Source organism: Thermothelomyces thermophilus, chromosome 6 (genome assembly GCF_000226095.1).
Source record: "Thermothelomyces thermophilus ATCC 42464 chromosome 6, complete sequence".
Classification (NCBI taxonomy): domain Eukaryota; kingdom Fungi; phylum Ascomycota; class Sordariomycetes; order Sordariales; family Chaetomiaceae; genus Thermothelomyces; species Thermothelomyces thermophilus.
The window spans coordinates 3,372,802-3,392,392 of record NC_016477.1 but is presented as its reverse complement, the minus strand read 5'-3'; the positions used below and the strand labels follow the sequence as shown (position 1 = coordinate 3,392,392).

At 46.0% G+C, this 19,591-nt stretch overlaps 4 protein-coding genes across 4 annotated transcripts; all 4 read left to right on the top strand.

The window, feature by feature from the left end:
- Positions 1-1,226: 1,226 nt before the first annotated feature.
- On the top strand, positions 1,227-12,152 carry MYCTH_2135745 (uncharacterized protein; the record flags this gene model as incomplete). The annotated part of the gene is made up of 6 exons (XM_003666311.1): positions 1,227-1,242; positions 10,843-11,028; positions 11,573-11,600; positions 11,744-11,908; positions 12,002-12,033; positions 12,085-12,152. 6 exons carry the CDS (start codon positions 1,227-1,229, stop codon positions 12,150-12,152), a joined length of 495 nt encoding a protein of 164 aa, XP_003666359.1.
- A 2,814-nt stretch (positions 12,153-14,966) lies between these two features.
- Positions 14,967-15,905, top strand: MYCTH_2113082 (uncharacterized protein; the record flags this gene model as incomplete). Its single annotated transcript, XM_003666310.1, has 1 exon — positions 14,967-15,905. The coding sequence occupies one exon, from the start codon at positions 14,967-14,969 to the stop codon at positions 15,903-15,905; it is 939 nt and encodes a 312-aa protein (XP_003666358.1).
- Positions 15,906-16,764: 859 nt separating this feature from the next.
- MYCTH_2113081 (uncharacterized protein) lies at positions 16,765-17,595 on the top strand (the record flags this gene model as incomplete). The annotated part of the gene is made up of 1 exon (XM_003666309.1): positions 16,765-17,595. The coding sequence occupies one exon, from the start codon at positions 16,765-16,767 to the stop codon at positions 17,593-17,595; it is 831 nt and encodes a 276-aa protein (XP_003666357.1).
- Positions 17,596-18,266: 671 nt separating this feature from the next.
- Positions 18,267-19,226, top strand: MYCTH_2310977 (uncharacterized protein). The gene has a single exon (XM_003666308.1). It carries the CDS (start codon positions 18,382-18,384, stop codon positions 19,093-19,095), a length of 714 nt encoding a protein of 237 aa, XP_003666356.1. The 5' UTR covers positions 18,267-18,381; the 3' UTR covers positions 19,096-19,226.
- The last annotated feature ends 365 nt before the right edge of the window (positions 19,227-19,591 follow it).

Below are 19,591 nucleotides of genomic sequence, written 5' to 3'. Positions count from 1 at the left end.
ATATAGCGTAGATAGTGACAGGCTTCTTATTCCTTAGAGGGATAACCTCAATTATCGACCTTTAGTAAGACTATTCGTAGGCCTAGCACGGTGCCAGATTCCTATATCCCTAGTTAACTCTTCCTCTAACTAGAGGGAGGAAGTTATTCTTATATGTCCTTAAACACCTAGATGAACAAACCGAGGACTCGGGCCTAGCGGGTAACTATAGTGTAAATCCACTGACTAAACAGACCACCGTTATTGATTTCTATGAAAACCGGGTATAACCGCTTCGCTAGAGCTCCCTTGTAGGTACGGAAGAATTCTATATAGGTAGGAGCAAGTCTTAGGATTCTAAACATCTGCTCTAAAGTATCAGGATTAGGGTTTAGCTCCTAGCAAATGTATAGGACTACCTATATCTTAGGATACTTAATAAAGAAGAATCTGTAGTATAAAAGGAATAGTTTATACTAGTACTATATCAAGGCTACCTTTAGATAATCTAAAGGCATTAGGGGATCTTCTAAGTAAGCTACTCTCACTACCTATACGAACTTAGGAGGCGCAAGAAACCGATTGTCCTAGGTAGTCGTCAAATCTACCGGTTGGTTAGTTATTAAGAGAAGTATAGGCTTAGTATCCTTGTCAATTTCCACGTCTTCCTAGACAGAGGATTTATATCTCTAGCGCTTAACTCTTTCGGTAGACATGGTAGTCAAACTTGCTTACAGGAGCTTATAGCAAGTTCGAAGGGGAAGTAATATAGGAAGAAGTAGTATTAGCTATCTAAGCAGAGGAAGACGATTATAAGCGAGAGTTAGTTAGAAGGGTAGAAAAGTAAAAAGAAGTTTAAGGAGAAATAGGGGATACTTATCCTTTAAACGATTTAATAGTTAGGGCATTAGAACTACTAGACTTCTATTCGAAGAAAGTATAACTAAGCTAGAATAACCTATTATATAATAGGTTATATTCCTTTGTTACTACTAGATAAAACACAAGTTAAGGTTATTCTTTAGGGTTATAATAAAGAATGACCTAGTTATATAGAGGCTAACATAATTACCTATCAGATGGCACCGGAACCGGTAAATACAGCCTAGAATAGCCAGATAAGGAAGGCATCTAAGAGGAACTAGAAAGTCTATAAATACCCCCTAATTTAACCCCCCCCCCTCTCTCTTTTCTATAACCAATAACTATAAACCACAAATTACTAACTTGTAAAAACGCTAAATAAAATGTCTTCTCTGCCTGGTCAGATAGCTAGGCGTTATTAGGCAAGTGTTCTACTAAGCGATTCTTTTCCAAATGTTAGTAATCTAGGTTTTGAGCGACTCTACGTAAGTCTTCCGATGGCAAATACATATAGGGACAACGTTAGAGAGTTAGATCGAAGAAGAAGAGAAGGATCGGTTCCTCTTCCTCTAACTAGAGGGCCGAGCTAACTAAGTATAGGACTACCTTTACTCCTCTTAGGGGAGGATCCTGAAACTCTAAGACTCTTTCTTTGGTACTTCCTTGTAACTTAGGTTCTAGGGGAAGAAATCGCTAACTACCTAAGGAGTAGTAATACCTAGAAGCTCTTTAATAAACTATACGCTAGGCCTATTCCCTATCCTAGGGAAGTTGTAGTTAAAAGGCTAGAGTGGCTTATAAGTCCTAGTCTTAAGACTAACAAGCGGATCGTTAGCTACCTGTTTCCTTCATATACCAGGCCGTATAGCTAGGGGGAAGACATACTTCGGCTAGCGTTAGTATGACATCGCCGTAAGCCTATATGATATTAAAGGGCTTATATTAAGAAAGGAGTACCTAAACGGCTACGACCTTCTAAACCTGCTTTGGTATACGTTAGTATCTTACAAGCCGTACATCTATATCTTTCTAGAAGCCGTTAGCGACCTAAAGCCTAAGTAGTCGGTACTACCCCTATAAAAATAGAAGGACGCGGCTAGAAAACGATTCTAGGTAATCCTTTACTACTTACGACAATTACACTAGGCCGTAGCTATATATAACTAGATAGAGTCCTATCTCTATTATATAGACTCCTATCCTTCTGATAAGTAGAGCCGAAAAGATCTGTTCAAGACTCTATAGGATAAGGTCATTCTCCCTAGCTTTCTTTTTCCACTGCCTAGAGGTTATATATATTAGCCGATAGTATAGGCAACGTTAAAGCAAAAGGGCTAATAGGAATACGGTATCTAGGTAGCTAAGTTCTATTATTTCTACTTTTAGGAGATATAATAGGGAGATAAGGCACGGCTTAAGCTCCCTTAGTAGAAGGGTTATCTATATATAGGGCTAAAAGTGATAGAGGCTAAGAATAAGATATTAATACTCTAGCTTAGGATAATCCGGATAGCTCTAGGCTATCTACCTAATAGCTCCCTTTAGCTAGAAAAGCCAAAGAACCTTTAAAGGGATATCCGTCCCTATTAACCGCCTAGGTAGCTTATAGATAAGCCACTTTATAGGCCGCTAGTTCTATAGCTATAGCTATAGCCAGGACAGGCTAAATTAGTCATCTCTATCTAAATAGAGGAAGGAGAAGATAACCTGCTACTAACAAAGGAGTAACTAGTTATAAAGAAGGATCGCTAGGTTCCCCTAGACGATACCGTCTAGCGGTTCCTCAACAAGGCACCTAAGGGACTTAGGCTACCTTAGCTACTTCAATAGGCGCTCGAATATCCCCATAAACCAAGGATAGCTATCTACTAGCGTATAATAGAATGGGTAGAGGAGCAAGTCATAGCTACAAAAGGATAAGGAAAACCTTCGGGGTCATAGGAGCAGCAACTAGTAAAGTAGGCGCCTTCGGCAATACAACGGCCGCCTAGTCAGACCAAGACGAAGCCGAGTAAGCCGATATAAACATAGGAGATATGCTCGACCCGAGCCGCTAAGAAAGGACAGGCTTGTCGGCGTTGTCCTAACGATGATCTAGCCAAATAGACTCGGCCCCTACTATTCGAACGCTTAAGGCCTAAAGATCTTAAGCTAGTTCCTAAGTACCTACTATAATTCATAGGCTAGGACGTACTAGATACCGAAGTAAAAGCCTAGCAAAGGCATTAGGCGTCTAAGAAACGGCCCTTACCTAAAGGTAATAGTAAAGCTAAATAGGCTAGGCATTATAAGGAACACGAGTAAAGTTTTAGGTCCAAATTCGCTAGTAGGAGCCTTAGGGCGAATTCGAAGGGGAAGTATAGACTAGGGCTAGAAGTTCTTAATATGACCAGAGGGATATAAGGTATAGTTTTGTTTTTCCGGTTCTATAGAGCTTATTATATATAATAGGCATAAATAGGGGTTGCCTATCCAGGGGGCGCCAGATAGATAGACAAGGACAACAGATAGCTTTCAATACTCGTCTGCTCTAATGGATTAGAGTGACGAGATGTGGTTCTTCTTTCTTTTGTGAGTTAGAGTACCTTTTTCTACGTAAGTGGACTCTTCTATGTCTGTCTAGAGAGACATCGTTATTGCTACCTTTGCTCCTATCGTCGTTGCCGTCCAGATGGTCGGACTTGCCTGCTATGACCGCGAATACTCGGACGCCCTGGACTTTTTGAGCCGAAGCTCCTCCTTATCTGACCAGACGGAGGTTTGGTTCTAGAGGTGCTGAGTGGTGCCCTGGAGGGTTAGCACTAGCTTAATATATATTAAGTACGAGAGCTACATTTATACTTATATAAGTAAGGTTATTTCTAGGAAAACACTACCTAAGTAGAAGTTTATATACTCGTTCTAATAAGTAGCCTGGGATCTATTTGACTATCCTAAAGCGATTAATAGATTATAATAACTACTTATAATTATTAATAAGTATAGTAGGAAGCTCTTCCCTTTTTTACTAATAACAAAGTTACTAGACTAGATTATAGGAGTTATTTAGAATTTCGAGAGCTAGGTAAAATACTAATATAGGCTTACTATCCATAAGATTAAGTAAGATAACGATACTATAACAATTAGTTTAGCAAGGCATATACTAATATACTACTAGACTTAAGCTATAGAAAGTAGTATTAATCTTAAACTCTTACCTTTATATACCTATAAGCCTAACGGACTAGTAAAGCAAGTAAGGTAAGAACTAATCTTACGCTTAATTAAGATACTAGATAGTATAAATCTCCTTATAAAGCTCTAGTTGGAAAGTATATAAGCGGTAGCGTATTTATACGTAATAAGCCTAAGCCGTACTTATTTATTTAGAACTTCTAACGAAGTACTTTATAGCTAGTTTAAATAGTATTTTCGGTAATATAGACCTAGTTTAATAATTACGTTAACTAGCGACTTATACTTAGACTAAAGTAGCATCTTTATATATAGATACCAAGCGTATATTCTTTATAAGGATAGGGAAGCTAAGCGGTATACAAAGGACTTTAAGATACTACTATATAGGCTGACAAGGTATCTTATAGGATATCGTATATCTAATATCTATTACGTTTAGATACCTAAGCTTGATAAGGTCATTATAACTTGTAACGTTCGCTTCGATAAAAAGACTTTCTACCGTCTAGACAAAGAGTAACTAACAGAGTCGTCGCTAGCGGTAGCAAGCTAGGAAGTCAATTAGTTCGATCTTAGCAAGGATTCCTAGGATACCGACTTTCTCTAGGAAGCGTTACAATAGACCTAATAACTAGTAGAAGACTCTATTATAGTGGCTTGGCCGCCTCTATCGTAAGAGAGTCTGGCGGTAGATTAACCTTTCTAATAGGGTTAAGACTTAAGGGTAAGGAAGCTCTCTAATATATAGCCTATAAGCGAGTAATTAGTCCTAGAGACTCTTATAGTAGAGACGTAAGTAACAGACGAACTTACCAAATGGATAGAGAGCTTTAGAGGACTTTTAACCTCTAAATATACGCCTAAGCCCTTGGTAACTTGCCCTATACTAGCTAGTAAAGGGGATATCTATTAGGAAGTAGGAGGGTTTAAATTAGGGCCTTCCTAGTCGCTAGCTAGCTAACTAGACATTAGGGAGAATAGGGGAGCCGTCGAATCTAACGGAGGAATGCCTTCTATAGAAGAATCTAGCGTATATGACAAGTAGACGGAAGAGCTAGAAGCTAGAGACGGTACTACCGATATATTATACCCTGCTATAGAATAGGAGAAATAGAGCGTTAAGCAAAGTCTAGATTAGCTAATGTATCCTCTAGAAGGTAGAAGTAAAGAAGAAGCTACTTAGTAACCTCCTATAAGGAGAGGTAGAAGTAGGAAGAGGGCTTATAAGCCTAGGGACCCTATCTAGTCAAGTAAACGGCTATAAAATAAAGAGAAGGTCAATTACTACTACTCCTTTATCTATATAACTAAGGAACTCTAGTGACAGCTCTATAAGACCTACCTACCTAATTAATAGGAAGCTTACCTAGAGGACTAGAGCATAAGAATAATATATATAGTGTTTACTACCGCTATATAATAGAAGGATGCTATATACCTTAGAATAGCCCTAAATAAGCTACATTAGTATATTGACGATCTTGCTTACGTTTCTACTAACTAGCGAGACCTATATAACTACCTGTTAGAATAATAGTTTAGAGATACGGCTTGCGAGGAGATATATAACTTAGAGAGTAGGGGAACGTAGAAGATCGTACTATATAAGTAAGCGAGAGCGTGACCTATCCCGTTAAAATAGGTCTTTATATATAAGTTTAATAAAGACGGTTTCTTAGAGAAGTGTAAGGCAAGGATCTATATATAAGGAGATCTATAAGATATTAGCTTAGTAGAAAGTACATATATAGCTACTCTAGTAGTATAGTCATTCCATATAATAATAGCGATCGCTATATACTTCGATTTAGAAGTTAAGTAATTCGATATAGTATAAGCGTTCCTTAATATTAAACGACCGGAAGACGATTCTATTGTCTACGAATTACTAGAAGAATTTAAGTAGCTAGGGAAATATATAGAGTTATGAAGAGCTCTATATAGCTTAAGAGACTTGCCACTCTTATAGTATAAGGAGTTCTATAAAACGCTATTAGATTTAGGTATAGAATTATTAGGCAAAGAGAAGTGCCTCTTCTTAAGCTATAATAAATAAGTTATTCTAATCTTCTATATTGACGATTTCTTGGTCTTCTTCTATAAAAGTAACGCTATAACGGCTAAGCTAGTAATAGAAGGAATTAAAGCTCGATACGACGTCCATAAGCAAGGTAATATTAGTTAGTTCCTTAGCATTAGGGTTGAGACCGACCTATACGTAAGATATAGTTAGTCTATAACTAATATATTAGAAAGGTAGCGAGAAGATATAGGCTAGATACGTCCAACGCGTACAAGCTAACTCTCTTAAGCTATAAAGAACTTAAGAAGTTTAAAGAGAGCGTTACTAGTATATAGATCAAAGAGTATTAAGAGCTTATTGGATTAATCCTATACTATATAGTTATACTACGTCTAGACGTTGTATACGCCTGTTTAGTACTCTCTCGATACCTAACTAACCTAGGACTAAACCACTTGTTAGAAGCGTAGTAAGTAGTAAGATATCTATTTAGGAGCTCTTACCTATTAATCTAATATAGAGGAGAGTAAGCGCTAGAAAGTCCGATGCTTATAATCGCTAGGGACACGTTATATATAGATGATTTAGATATGTAGTATTTGTTATAGGGATATATTTTCTTCCCATTTAGAGGTCTTATTATATAGAAGGTATTATACTAGGATACTATTATAACGTTAAGCACTAAAGTAGAACTTCTAATGCTCTCCCTTATAGCAAGAGAGGCTATAGCACTTAAAAGGCTATTTATAGATATTAATCTTAAGCTTAGGGAACCCTAGAATATCTACTATAATAATTAGTGAACTATTTAACTAATAATAGCTAAGAATAAATATATTAATACTTACCTATAGTATATAGATATCTATAATATATAGTTATACCAGGAAGTAACGAAAGGAACATTTAAAGCTATATATCTACTAACTAGTTAAATACTAGTAGATAGGCTTACTAAACGACTTAGCTAATAAGCCTTTAAGCGCTAGAAAGCTCTCCTTAATCTTTAAGATATTAGTTATAGGCTTATATAACTAGGGGGTAGAAAATAAGTCAAATTCGCTAAGTAAACTATTACCTAATACTTCCTATCTATTGCCATTAGCCATTGCTAGGATTAATAGCCTTACCTTTGCCTTTATCCTAGCTAGGCGACGATATAGCGCCTAATACGTCATTAAATACGTTAACGTAAGCATTATAAGCTTCCTTAATTTTGTCTAACTAGTAGAAGATATTATATATAGAGTAGGCGATCTTTGTAAAACACGTAAGTTTAGCCTTATCAGGCTTATACTCCTCTATATTGTCTATACTAGCATGTTTTAAGTCACTCTAAAGGACTATATATAACTTCTTAAGATCCTATATATAACTATTAGCGATTCGCCTATACATTAGAGGTAAAGGTTTAGGATCTAGAGTTTAGGATCTAGGGACTTATAAAAGCCTTAGCTCTATCTAGTAAAGCCTTCGTCAAATCCTTTACCGACCTAACGTAAGAAGTAGGACTACTATTACAGTTAGTATAAGCATTACAAGAGCTATTAGACATATAGGCAATTAGTATATATCTCCTTACACTTATAGAAACTATAGGTATAATGGTAATAACAGGAGCTAGCGACGGAATGATTATAACATTTACTAAAAGAATGTCCTACTAGAGCTAACTATATATACATTCTATAGGCCAGATTCCTCGGGGTCTGGCTAGACTGGAGGCTACAATGGGGCCCCTACTACGCAAAGGTAGCCAAGAAGCTAGAAACCTAGGAGTTCGCCCTGACCAGGCTCGCTACAAAGACCTAGGGCCCTGGCCTCCTACGGGCCCACGAGGTCTATACCAAGTGCATCCGCAACGCCCTAGCTTACGGGGCCTCGAACTTCTATAAGCCTACCAAGCCAGGGGGTAAGCCGGAAGGCCCTGCTAAGGAACTATCAAAGGCCTAACACAAGGCCCTTCGAGTGGTTACCAGGGCCTACAAGGCTACCCCTATCCGGTGCCTCGAAACAGAAGCCTAGGTACCACCCCTCGACCTCTATCTTAACAAGAGGCTAGCCGACTTCGAAGCTAAACTTGACTAACCGCTCTTACAGACCGGGGCAGGTCCGGGGACCTCCCGGGTCCCTATAAGGGCTCTTATCTAATAGGCCTATAATAGGCTAAGCCAGAGGTTCCGGAAGAGAAGGGCCAGGGCAAGGGGCTAGGAGCCGAAGCCTATAGCCCTGGAGGTAGCAAGGTCAACGGTCCGGCAGTAGGTTTAGAAGGGCTACAGAGGGGGTCAACCCCCCCTATAGACCCTATAAAGAAGGCCACAGGCTACGGAACTGGCCGTATTAGCCAGCTAGAGCAACCGTTAGACGGCCGACCAAGCCGGCAGGAGGATATGGCACGTATCAGACAAGGACCCCCTACGCTTAGTTTTTATAGGGGAGGGCCTATAAAGGCACTAGGGCCTTATAAAGGCCTAGAGCTCCCTACTAGTACAGGCCTGTATAGGGGCTATTGGCCTCCGTGACTTCCTATTTAGGGTTCAAGTCCTAGGGGTTAGTACCCCCTACTATACCTATGGCTAGGGGAGGGAGACCGTCGAGCACCTAGTTATATAGTGCCCGAACCTACTAAGAAGCCGAACGTGGGAATCTTAGGAAATACGGTCGCAAAGGGACCTAGACCTTGTTTTACAAGGTATAGGGGTCTGTAACCATCATTTAGTAAGGAGGGTTCTATAGTAGCTAATGGACCTAGGGAGGCTTCCGGAATACCGCCTTGTAAGGAGGCTAGACCGGGAAACGAGGCCTCTATAGGGCTATTCTAGCCACTTCTCCTTTTCTTTGTAGTATATTAGTACTCCAGATTAGGCATTAAAGGCAGGACAGAGGTTTTTATCCGGCCTATTAAGCACGGTTTTCTTTATATATAACTAGAGAGGCTCTAGCATGCTTATTAGCATAATAGTATAATAATAATGATGATAATAATAATAATATATATATTTCATAAGGCACCTTATAAAGCTTACTAGCTTTAATATTACTATATTTAGTTAGCTTAAATAATCTTAATACGATTAGCAAAGCACTAGAAAACTATAAAACTAGTATAAAATTAATTAAATAGAGATAATAGAAATACTTATAATTTAGAAGCTCTAGCACACTTACACTTTCAAGGCATTATAGGAGTAGGAGTCAACCTACTAATAGTTATAGTGTTCGTAACAGGCGTACCCGACAAGTCATCCGTTAATTCGAGCATAGGAGGCGTCATTCTATTATTATTATTATAATTAAAACTAGTAATACTATCGCTACTAGGGTTACAATGGCTATATTTAATCTATAGCTTCAAAGGAATTGCTCTACCATACTTAACTCTTTTAGACTTCCGAATACGGAAGGCAGGCCCCCTAAAGGAGCCATCGAGGTAAGAGTAACAAAGGACATAACACCAAGAACAGTATCACTATAAAGTGTAGTTAAACGACTATCGCCTTTAACTAGGGGGTGTGTCGGAAGCTGTAGAGCTTCTAAACGTATTAGCCACGCGTTTGCCACAGCTATATAAGGCTGTTTAACGCATTAGCCAGTCCCTTTGTCTATAAATACTACTCCTTTTTGTCTCCTTTATAGATAGTTTCAATAAGGCACTGTCTCCTTTGTATAGCCACCTACTGTAGACTGCTTTCAACGCTCCCGGAGCTCCCACTGCGTTCGGCAAGAAGCTAATTACTAGCTACCGTGTCAGGGAAGAGTTGTTTGTTAGGGTCATGATGGGGTCGGCAGAAGCCCTGTGTGTCCTGTAATTAGTCGTTAGCGATGGCAATGGATATTTGTATCTCTTAGTCTCTTTAGACGGTTCTTGTTGCTTTCCACGGGAAAAGCCTGGGAATACCAGATAGGCCTCCTTATAAGCATTAAGATCTGGTTTCCTGCAGGCATCATTGGATATTTATGAAATGCTCCCTTTTCGCCTGCGCTCTAAACAAGAGGTTTTGAAATGTCAGTGAATTCGGTCAAAGTCTCGAGTGTAACAGCATCGTGGGAAAAGCAGGGGTCAAGAACGTCAAGCATAGCCCAACTCTCGTGTCATGGTTGACTGGAAGATTTATTAGTAACACAAGCTCCGATACCCCTTCCTCGAACTTGAAAAGTGAGCGAAAACGCGTGACATGTTGCCATGACACCATTATTTCGATAGGGCAGTTACAGGCACATGTAATTACTGTAAGTGCAACTTTTGTGGCATGTAATGCCTCGCTCAGAACCTTGCAGAATGCCACAGCCACATTCTGTATGTATGTATGTATGTATTCCGGCTAAGTAGTGCAACAACATAAACTTCACCTCATCCAAATGATCACCTGTATGGAGCATTCTTGGAAATCCAACAGAGAAAAAAATCCGGCTTTCACACAAGGGCGGCATTGTTTCGTTAAGCTGTTGTCGTCTGGCCATCACGTAGCCTGACCAGTTCCCAAGGCATGGTGGCCGTGAAGGTATTCTGGGTGGGCCCACTCTGAATGTTCAGCTGTCTGTGGCCCGAGGCAGGGTTTTTTCTTTCGCAAATAAACCATCAAATACCTCCGTACCTAAACTAGTGCCAAAAGGAATCATTATATATCATTGCAAGCAATTAGTCTTTTTTTTCCTTTTTTCCTTTTTATTTTCAGTGTTTCATCTCGCTCCCCCCAGTTCCTATCCTGGGGTTGGGCACGTGCCACTGATGCCGCGTCATCCCATCTCAATTGTGTTTTCATTTTGTACACTACTGCAGGTGCCGATTACAGCCACGCTTCGCAGTATTCCGTCGAAGTACGGTGGACTCTTCCGGATCGGCCTGTCCGATCTCGGGTCGCCAATCCCGAGAGCGACAAGCCCAGTCCCGAGCGACTCGATCGGCGCCGAGACTGCACTGCCGCGGGACCCCACATACCTAGACTCGCGCCAGCGGAATCGGCTCCGCTCCGTCTCGTGTGGAGGACCGGGCCCAGGAGGCAGGGCTGTTACCACACTTAGACTGCGTATTCCGCAGTTAGCTGTATTTCGTATGTCCATACATACGACAGGTACGGAGGTACATAAGTACGCACATACAAATAGCCAAAGGCATTCTGCACCCTCCACGCTGTCTGAACTCTTAACAATGCCTCTTGGCCACTCCCCGCCTCCTTTCAAATTGGCGTTCAAAGGGCACAGCTGGACTGCGGTGGGCGGTTGTCGGATGGGTCGGCACCGAGATCCTTCGGCTGAGCATTCCAAGCATTGGCAGTGTGGGCCCCACCAGCCAGTTGTCGAGAATGGGTCCCCACTGTTGGTCCCAATCCTGCACTGTTCCGTTCGCTAGTGAACTTGCAGGCGCCGCACCGTTGTAGCAAGGGTAAAGGCACATACAGCTGCGCGCTTGCAGCTTTGCGCTTGCAGCTTTTCGACTTCCTCTTTATTTCTTCACCTCCAACTGCTGCTCTCCAGTGTTTCACCACCACCAAACCACTTTACGAACTCTCGCACTCCAAGCAGTCATCATGTCGCAGTATCCTCCCCAAGGGTAAGTCGCATCTACGGTGCTATCGTATCCAGGGCGCCGATTCTTGAACCCGCTGTCCCTCGATCACACCACCACCACCAATTCGCCCTTCAGAATTCAACCTTCTCGATATGAGCTGACCGATTGTCTCTCCAACGTCGCAGTGGCTACCCTCCTCAGGGCTACCCTCCTCCTCAGGGCTATCCTCCTCAGGGCTACCCTCCTCCTCAGGGTTATCCTCCGCAGGGTTACCCGCCTCCGCAGCAGATGCAATACCAGGAAGCTCCCCCGCCTAAGGAAGAGAAGAGCCACGGCTGCTTGTACACTTGGTAAGCTCCGGATGCTGCTTCTTTCTTCTCCTTCTCGCTATCTCCCTCTCCGAAAAGAACGTGTACATAACTGACTGCAATTGCTCCTTACAGCATTGCCACTCTCTGCTGCTGCTGGCTCTGCGGTGAGGCTTGCGAGTGCTGTCTCGAATGCCTGGATTGTTGCTTCTAAGCAGCGACACGACTCCCGCGCTCTATGTTCCCGAAATCCGAACCCAGAGACATCGGCAACGGCGACCTGTGAGCGAATGACATGGGCCCGGCGGTTCTGCGGAGGACCGATGGGCTCTTCCGTGCACAGCCCGCACGCACGCGCACACACAAACCATACACACATCCACACATCCGCATTCGGGGAAAGGCGGTGGACAATTGGGGGAAGCGGAAAGGCGCGGAAAAAACGGGATTGCCCAACCGACATTTAGCATTGGGGATGGACAAAGATCGTTTTTGCTTTTTTATTGACCGCGACAAGTTTCTTTTATTAAGGTTAATCTTTCTGGAGGCGCTCGATATTTGTCCAATTCCTTTCTCTAATACCCCCCCAACAACAGCGCGATGTTTTCTTTTCTTCCAGCGTTGATTCCCTCCTTCACCGTCATTGTCTCCTCATCTTATCGCCGTCTGTGGTCTCCGAAGCCCAAACAATGCCGGCCAAGACGCGACAAGAGACCCCCACTCCTTCCTTGTGATTCTCGGCCGCCGACGTGGCTTACTGAGCAACCAATGGGCCACCTACCCATGCATGTCGGGAGGCTGGGCTGCGGCTTGGTTTGTCTTGGATTTTCTTGGGACGTTCGCAATCTCGCCGGAAATTGCACGGAGATCGCCGCTGCCTCGGCGGCTGCCTAGACGCCAAGTACACATCCACAGTAGTGCAAGGGTTAGGGTCAAAGTTCAGGAGTCGTAAACAACACTGCATCCACTCACTCTAATTCATTACGCTGCGTAAATGAGTTGTTGCAGACATAGAGAGAAAAAAATCATCCCCTCGAATATCTTTGGAGATACGTTTATGGGAAAGGGGGGAAATACCTTGTTCAGCCAACTGAGTCACCCTTTCTGGTTCAAGATGATCCGGTTTGTGCGCAAACAGCAAGCGAACAAGGGTGTCAGTTGTCTAATTAATGTTGTCTAATTAGACAAAACAACCCGGGGTGCTTGCTTAGAGAGCAAGTCAGGGTGAGCAATCGTGTGACAACAGAGTACGTAACGTTAAGTCTTTCTACCTGCTGTAAAGGTGTCTCCTGAGTTCTGTCACTCCAGCTTGACGTTGCGATCCCGATATTCGGGAAAGTCGGCTGTGCTGTGCTGCTAAGATGCCTGTGTGTAAATGGAAGCATTGCGTCTCTGAGATTTGCTCGATCGGCTTGTCGGGTGTTGCCTCGTCTGTCGACGGAAAACCTTTACTACTACCAAGTATAATCGGCAAACCATGAGCACAAACAAGCCGCTCTGGCAAACGAGATGTCATTCCTAAGCAGTGTGTGAGTTGGCAACGGCTGAGCCAACGTTTGTTGCTTTATATAATATAGCATTGCCTTCTGCCGGCTAAGTATGGCGCGTTGTTTAATAATATCGCCATTTTCTCCTACCCCCTCTCTGGTGCTATTTTGGAGAAGGCCCATCACAGCCTTGTAACAGAAACACACCTCTCAACTGTGGAACTGGATTTCCTGACACTTGACATGTATTATATATAAATACATCCTCAAACGCAGCCCAAAAGGAAAAAAAAACATACTCGCAGCCATCCAATACCACTTTTGTGAGCGCCTTTCTTTGGTCCGATGCTATCGAGGCAGTTATAACGGGCTGAGCCCTGCAGGGCCTCGGCAACCCTCGGCCAACCCTAACCCTCGCGAGGGACCGTCGCCCCTGAACAACACCACCAACTCCAAGGGCGGCGATTCCCATCGCGCCTGCCCCTTTCGCTTCGTGCCTGCCCGTTTCGGGTTGTTGCCTTCCTCTGGTCAGGCAGAGGCCACATCATCCATTTTGCTGTGTTCTTCCTCTTCTTCTTCTTTTCTTTTCTCCAAGATTAGGTGTACTCGTAGAGTCGTCACCAAATAGTTGCAAATACACTCTTGGAACCGTTACAGCGGTTGTGGAGGCGTGTTTGGGGAACGGTAAATCGTCGGGCAACAGTGGCCACTTTTCTTCTGGAAAACCTTGAAGGTACTGTACGGCCTCTCTAACGCGTGATTCTATCTTCGTTAGGTCAAGAAGCGTGGTTGTGATAGTAATAATTGACAATATTGAATAAGGTGTTGAAAAAGGAGTTGTTTTGCTGCTTTGGTTGTATTGGTGGTGAGCACCACTTAACGTGGGCGATATGTGGGAGATCGAGGGAAAGTGGGGCATGCCACGGGTAGTTGGCACAGCTGATACCGTTGAGCGCCGTTGCATACATACAGTATGACCGGGCCCCACAGAAACGCAGGTCAAACCGACTGCGCAAAACTGCCCACACACCATCGCCATCAATTGAGCAACGACTGCAACGACTGCAACCACTGCAACTGACAGCCTCATCTGTGGAACAACTGAGCACCCCGATTCACACAATCAGCAGTGTGTGTTGGAGCGACGATGGCTAGGGATGCCTCTCCCACCGCCGCCCGGTGGTGGAGCTGGTCCAGGAAGGCAGCCAGCAAATGCGGTCTCCTGCAACGGTTAAGGCGGGGTTCAGCACAAGCGCCTAGCTGTGGCCCCGCCTATCCGGACGTACAGTACATACAATACAGGCCAGTAGCTTCATACAGCGGGTTCTCTGTACGCGACGAACCAGGCGACGAGAAGGTTACATGCATGCTGCTTGCAAATCCCATGTGTTGAGGAGCATGATTGGTGCCGGTCAATCCCAACACTCGTTTGGGGCGTAAGGCGGACGGACCTCCAAAAGTGGTCGCTGCGCTTTCTTCTGCCCTACCGGGTGTCAAAGTCCACCGAACCATGCGGCTAGTGCGCGCCCCGTATTTCGAATAACTGGCCATTGCATCTCGATAGGCATCCAAACCCTTAGGTAGTTGGTCTTGGTTCGACATACCTTCTAACCATGCCGCTTTCCGACAAGGATGCAGTAAAGGCAATCAGAGCCAGATTCGAACCGCTAGGAAGGACCGCTTTCAGCCTGGTCTACGCGGAAAAGGGCAACGCCGAGTCGGTCCTAAAGGCCGAGGGCTTTTGGATCGACGGCGAAGTGTACGACAAGCCGGCATTTGCCAAAGATACAAGCAACCACCTGAAACGCGAAGCTATGGTTTACGATACACTCGGGCCGCACCCACATATCACGGCCTGCCTTGGCCTCGAACTGCTTCCCGGAACGAACGAGGCTTGGGCGCTACGGCTCGAGCGCTCTCCTTGGGGCGACTTACGCACCTATATCATGAATCACAGCGCCCCCGACATATGTGACCGGTTAAAGGTGGCCGTAGACTTTGCAAGCGCCGTGCAATACCTCCACGACCGTGGCGTCATCTGGGGCGATCTTTCGACACGGAATGCTCTTGTCTTTGATCATCTCCATGTCAAGCTCTGCGACTTTGCCGGCTCAAGTCTGCCGAATGTCTATCCTCACACCTACTTCTCATACGAGCCCCGCTACTGGCCACCCATGCCGGTCGCCGAGGCGCCTGCCGATGGGACAGTGGAGCTAGAGTTGTTCGCCCTCGGAACTGCAATTTGCGAGATCACCCAATGGGCTGTGCCGTACGGTCGCCCTGGCGAAGTCGATGATGAAGCTGTTCAGCGGAAGCTGGCGCGTGGCGAATATCCTCGCGTGTCGGACGATAATCCTGCCCGAGATATCATATGGAAGTTATGGCATTTCAACTACCGTTCAGCCCAAGACGCCGCAAACGATTTAAAGGCCATCTTTCACAACCTCACCTCATGCCGTCCTACTTCTCTAAAGGAAGGCCACGAAGACTCGCAGGTAAGCTTGACGAGGTTGACCAAAGCCATCATTCTGTATAACGCATTCGCTAACTAAATTAGAGATAATCGAAGAGCAGGCTGCAAGACCTATCTTTGATCACACTATCGCACATCCCGGCTGGCCGTGTTCCCTGCCGCCAACTCATGAGCCACCCAAAAGCGTAACAAGGAATGACGCTCGCGTGTCACGAATTGACCATATTAGCCCAAAAGAATTACTCTGATAATCAGAAGCGATAAGCCATAAACAAGTTCCAAAAAAAGGTGTCAGCTGATGACCCTGTTGAGCAATGTAGGCAATACTATGCTTCCATCACCATCAAGCCCAACCTTGCCCTCATGGAAGCATTACGCGACAGATGGCACGAAACCTTGTAAACCATCAAGGACGCCGACGGGCTCGTCTTCTTTGTCTTTTCCCGCATACCAAGTCCCTCCTGCAGCGTTCGGCCGAGGCGGGCGGCAACGCGATGGACATCCCACTTTCCGACGGGCCACCGTTTGTCTTGCTCATCAACCCTATCTGGGCCCGGCCGGAAGACGACAGCCGCATCTTTGCGGCCGTCGAAAGAGGCTTCCGAATCGGCATTTCTAGCTCGTCTTGGCAGTTGGCAGGTCTTTGTCCTTTCGCATGACGTCCGCGGAACCAAAGCTCAGGATCGCCATTGGGGCGGCGCATGCTAATTGAACAAGACCACCGTTCGATTCCGGCTTCATTGACATCTCGAGTGTTATCGACTTCCTAAACAAAGAAAGACAAGAAACTAACAAGAACAAAGCCAGACTCCAAGTGGGGATATAAACCCATGCCAAGTTCTGTCTCAAACCTTCTCTTGCAAACACCAGCGCACTTCCCATGCCAGAAATGATGTTGGGTTAGAGCAATCGTCTACAGGTAAGTGTCGAGCTCAACAATGGCCAATCTTAAGACGAACTACGATTGTATCCCTCGCAATCCATCCATCCACGCCGAGACCAAGTCTTCTCTGGGCTTCTCGGGCGCCGGATCGTCGGTTTCCCCGGCTAACAGCGCCATAAAAGAAGGCGAAGTGGACAGAATTAATCGGATATACAAGAAAGGGTTGGAAAAGTACGACGAGCGATTCAAATCTGACGAGGCACAAGACGCTGACGACCTCTCTCCCATTCTCGGCCCGTTCTCTAGCCCCTGGGAAGGCGCCGAGCACTGGAAGATGCACCATCTGCGCACGTCCATAATGCCTTTCCAACAGCATGATGACGCGGACCGTGCCACAGCATTTTTGGAACGCCGACGGCTGCCAAAGGGCCACGATTCGTTGCCCGCCACTGCCCTTCCTCTGACAGGCGCATTCTCCAGCGCTGGCTCCTCGAACCTTTCCATCGACAGCGGTGATGACGACACGAGCGACAGCGAGGGGTACGGCCGCCCCCTGCTGCCCTTCCTGCGGCGGCTTGAACTCATCGAGCGACACCTCCACGGCGTCTTGGCCCTTGAACCCGCGGGCACAGAAGGAGTCAAGTCCCCAAAAGAAGGCGCAGCACCGGCAATGGCCGGGGAAGAGCTGGACCGTCCCGCCGACCTCACACGGTCGCTGCGCGCACTCGGGGCCAGGGCGCACCCGATAGAGCACGCCGTCGCAATCCGGTTCGTCGAGGCGCCGAAGCCGCTCGAGGTGGAGATACACGCTGTCCCTGCGTCTCCTGAGATGGGCCCTGTATTTGACGAGGAGAATTGGGGTTCCAGCTACCCTGGCCTGAAGTGAGAGTCTTGGGCAACCAAGGTATGCGGTACAGGTGGCTTGCTTTATTTTAGTATGAGCCGGGAATCTAGGGAAGATGGAATGGACTGGATCTCAAGGAGTAGCCCCAAAACATTCCAGCGCACATGAAATTATATTTAAGGCATCGTGCATGTTTGCTTCACGGTAAGCGTCAGCACCGCTTTGTTTCCCGCCTTTCATGCTGGGTAGCTAAGTACCGCGCTTATTCTGATGGGGGTTTGTGGCAAGCTGCCTTGACTTGGCTCGCCCAGTTTTAGTTGAAAGAGCGGGAGCTTGGGCGGAAGAGCGGAACCAATGAATTAACAGTTTGCGATTTTTTGTTCAGCTGCAGCCTAATAAATTACCTTGTTCCATCCGCGCCCAAACATTTGTGTAACACTTGATACCGCATCTGCCCTTCAACACTCTGGATTGCCCGAATTAACCTTGTCCCTAATACTCCGCATCAAATTTGCTACTTTGCACCATTGCGTGTTGCACCGGGGCCGGCGGGCGACTTGCCGAATCCGGCAACTGGGGTCCGGGAGCGGCGGCTCGGAGCCGATCGGAGCCGGATCGGCGGTGGCCCTGGCGTCGCGCCATGATGCCCACGAATAATTAATTAGCAGCAGAATCCCAGTCGCATGTACTGTACAATTCTTTCAGCTTTTCGACTTCGAACTAACCCATATCAAATCTCTCATACTGTGAGCTCTGCGCATCGGCCACACAGACCTTTCTCACTCAGCTCAGCCCCAATATTTTTTTTTTATTTTTAAACAAGAAGAAATGACATCCACCATAACCCCGGCCTCCGATCCGGCCCCACTCGGATCGGCCGCCGAGCAGACGCACGAGCCCGCCCTTCCCGAAGGCTACACCCTCCGCCCGGGCTACCCGCCCATCCAGGATTACCTGCGCCTCCGGCGCGCGGCGGGGCTGACCCCCAAAACCGCCGCGCAGGCGGCGCCGATCCCGCGCCACAGCTGGTACGGGTGCTACATCACGTTCAGGGACCCGGGAAAACAACAACAACAACAACAACGGCCACGAGAACAGCAACAACAAGAAACCGGCGAAGGAGGAGGAGGAAGAAGAAGAGAAGAGGAAGACGAGACGGTCGTGGCGATGGGCCGCATCATCGGCGACGGCGGCTGGTACTTCCACATCGCCGACATGGCCGTGTTGCCGGCGCACCAGCGGCGGGGGCTGGGCGGCGCGGTGCTGAGCCACCTGCTGGCGCACATCAAGGCACACGCACCGCGGGGAGGAGGAGAGGGGGGAAGGGAGAAGCAAGAAGAGGACCGGAATGGCGGCGACAACGGCGACAACGGCGACAACGGCGACGGCGAAGAGACGACGGGCGCAGGTGGGGGCGCCTACGTTACGCTGTTTGCGGACGCGCCCGGCAGAAGGCTGTATGCCAAACACGGGTTCGTCGACGCCATGCCGTGCGGGCAGATGGGCATGATGATGCCGATGGGGTGGGAGGAGCGCCAGTAATTAATAGCGCATTGAAATGACTTTTCCGTCACCACTCAAGTCTCTCGTGTTTTCGAAGGCAAAATGGGAATAACCATCCATCCCTTGACCCACAAATGCCCCGGAGTTTTGAAAATGACGTAAAGAAATCAACAAAATAAAATCAGATTTAATAGATTCTTTCCTGGGAAAGAGACAGAGGGGATGGGGAGGGGAAGAGACCGACAAGACGAGCTGTCGACATCCTTGAGGTTGGTAGGAATGAAAAAAATGGATCATAATTATGTTCCACGGCAATACGGAGTAATTAATTAGACCTCGAAAGATTTTTTCCGCAGCAGCCAAAATAGCACAGGCTTCGTGCTCCTCGCCTAGAAATTGACTGCTCGGCCAATCTCAAGGTTCCCTCTCGGTATTTGCGCCGATCGTGCTGTGAGGCAGGCAGAGGGTTGTTTGGCTTCCCCCCTTCCCCTTCGACCGGCCTTAATTACCATTCGCTCGCGTCACGCCAGGGACT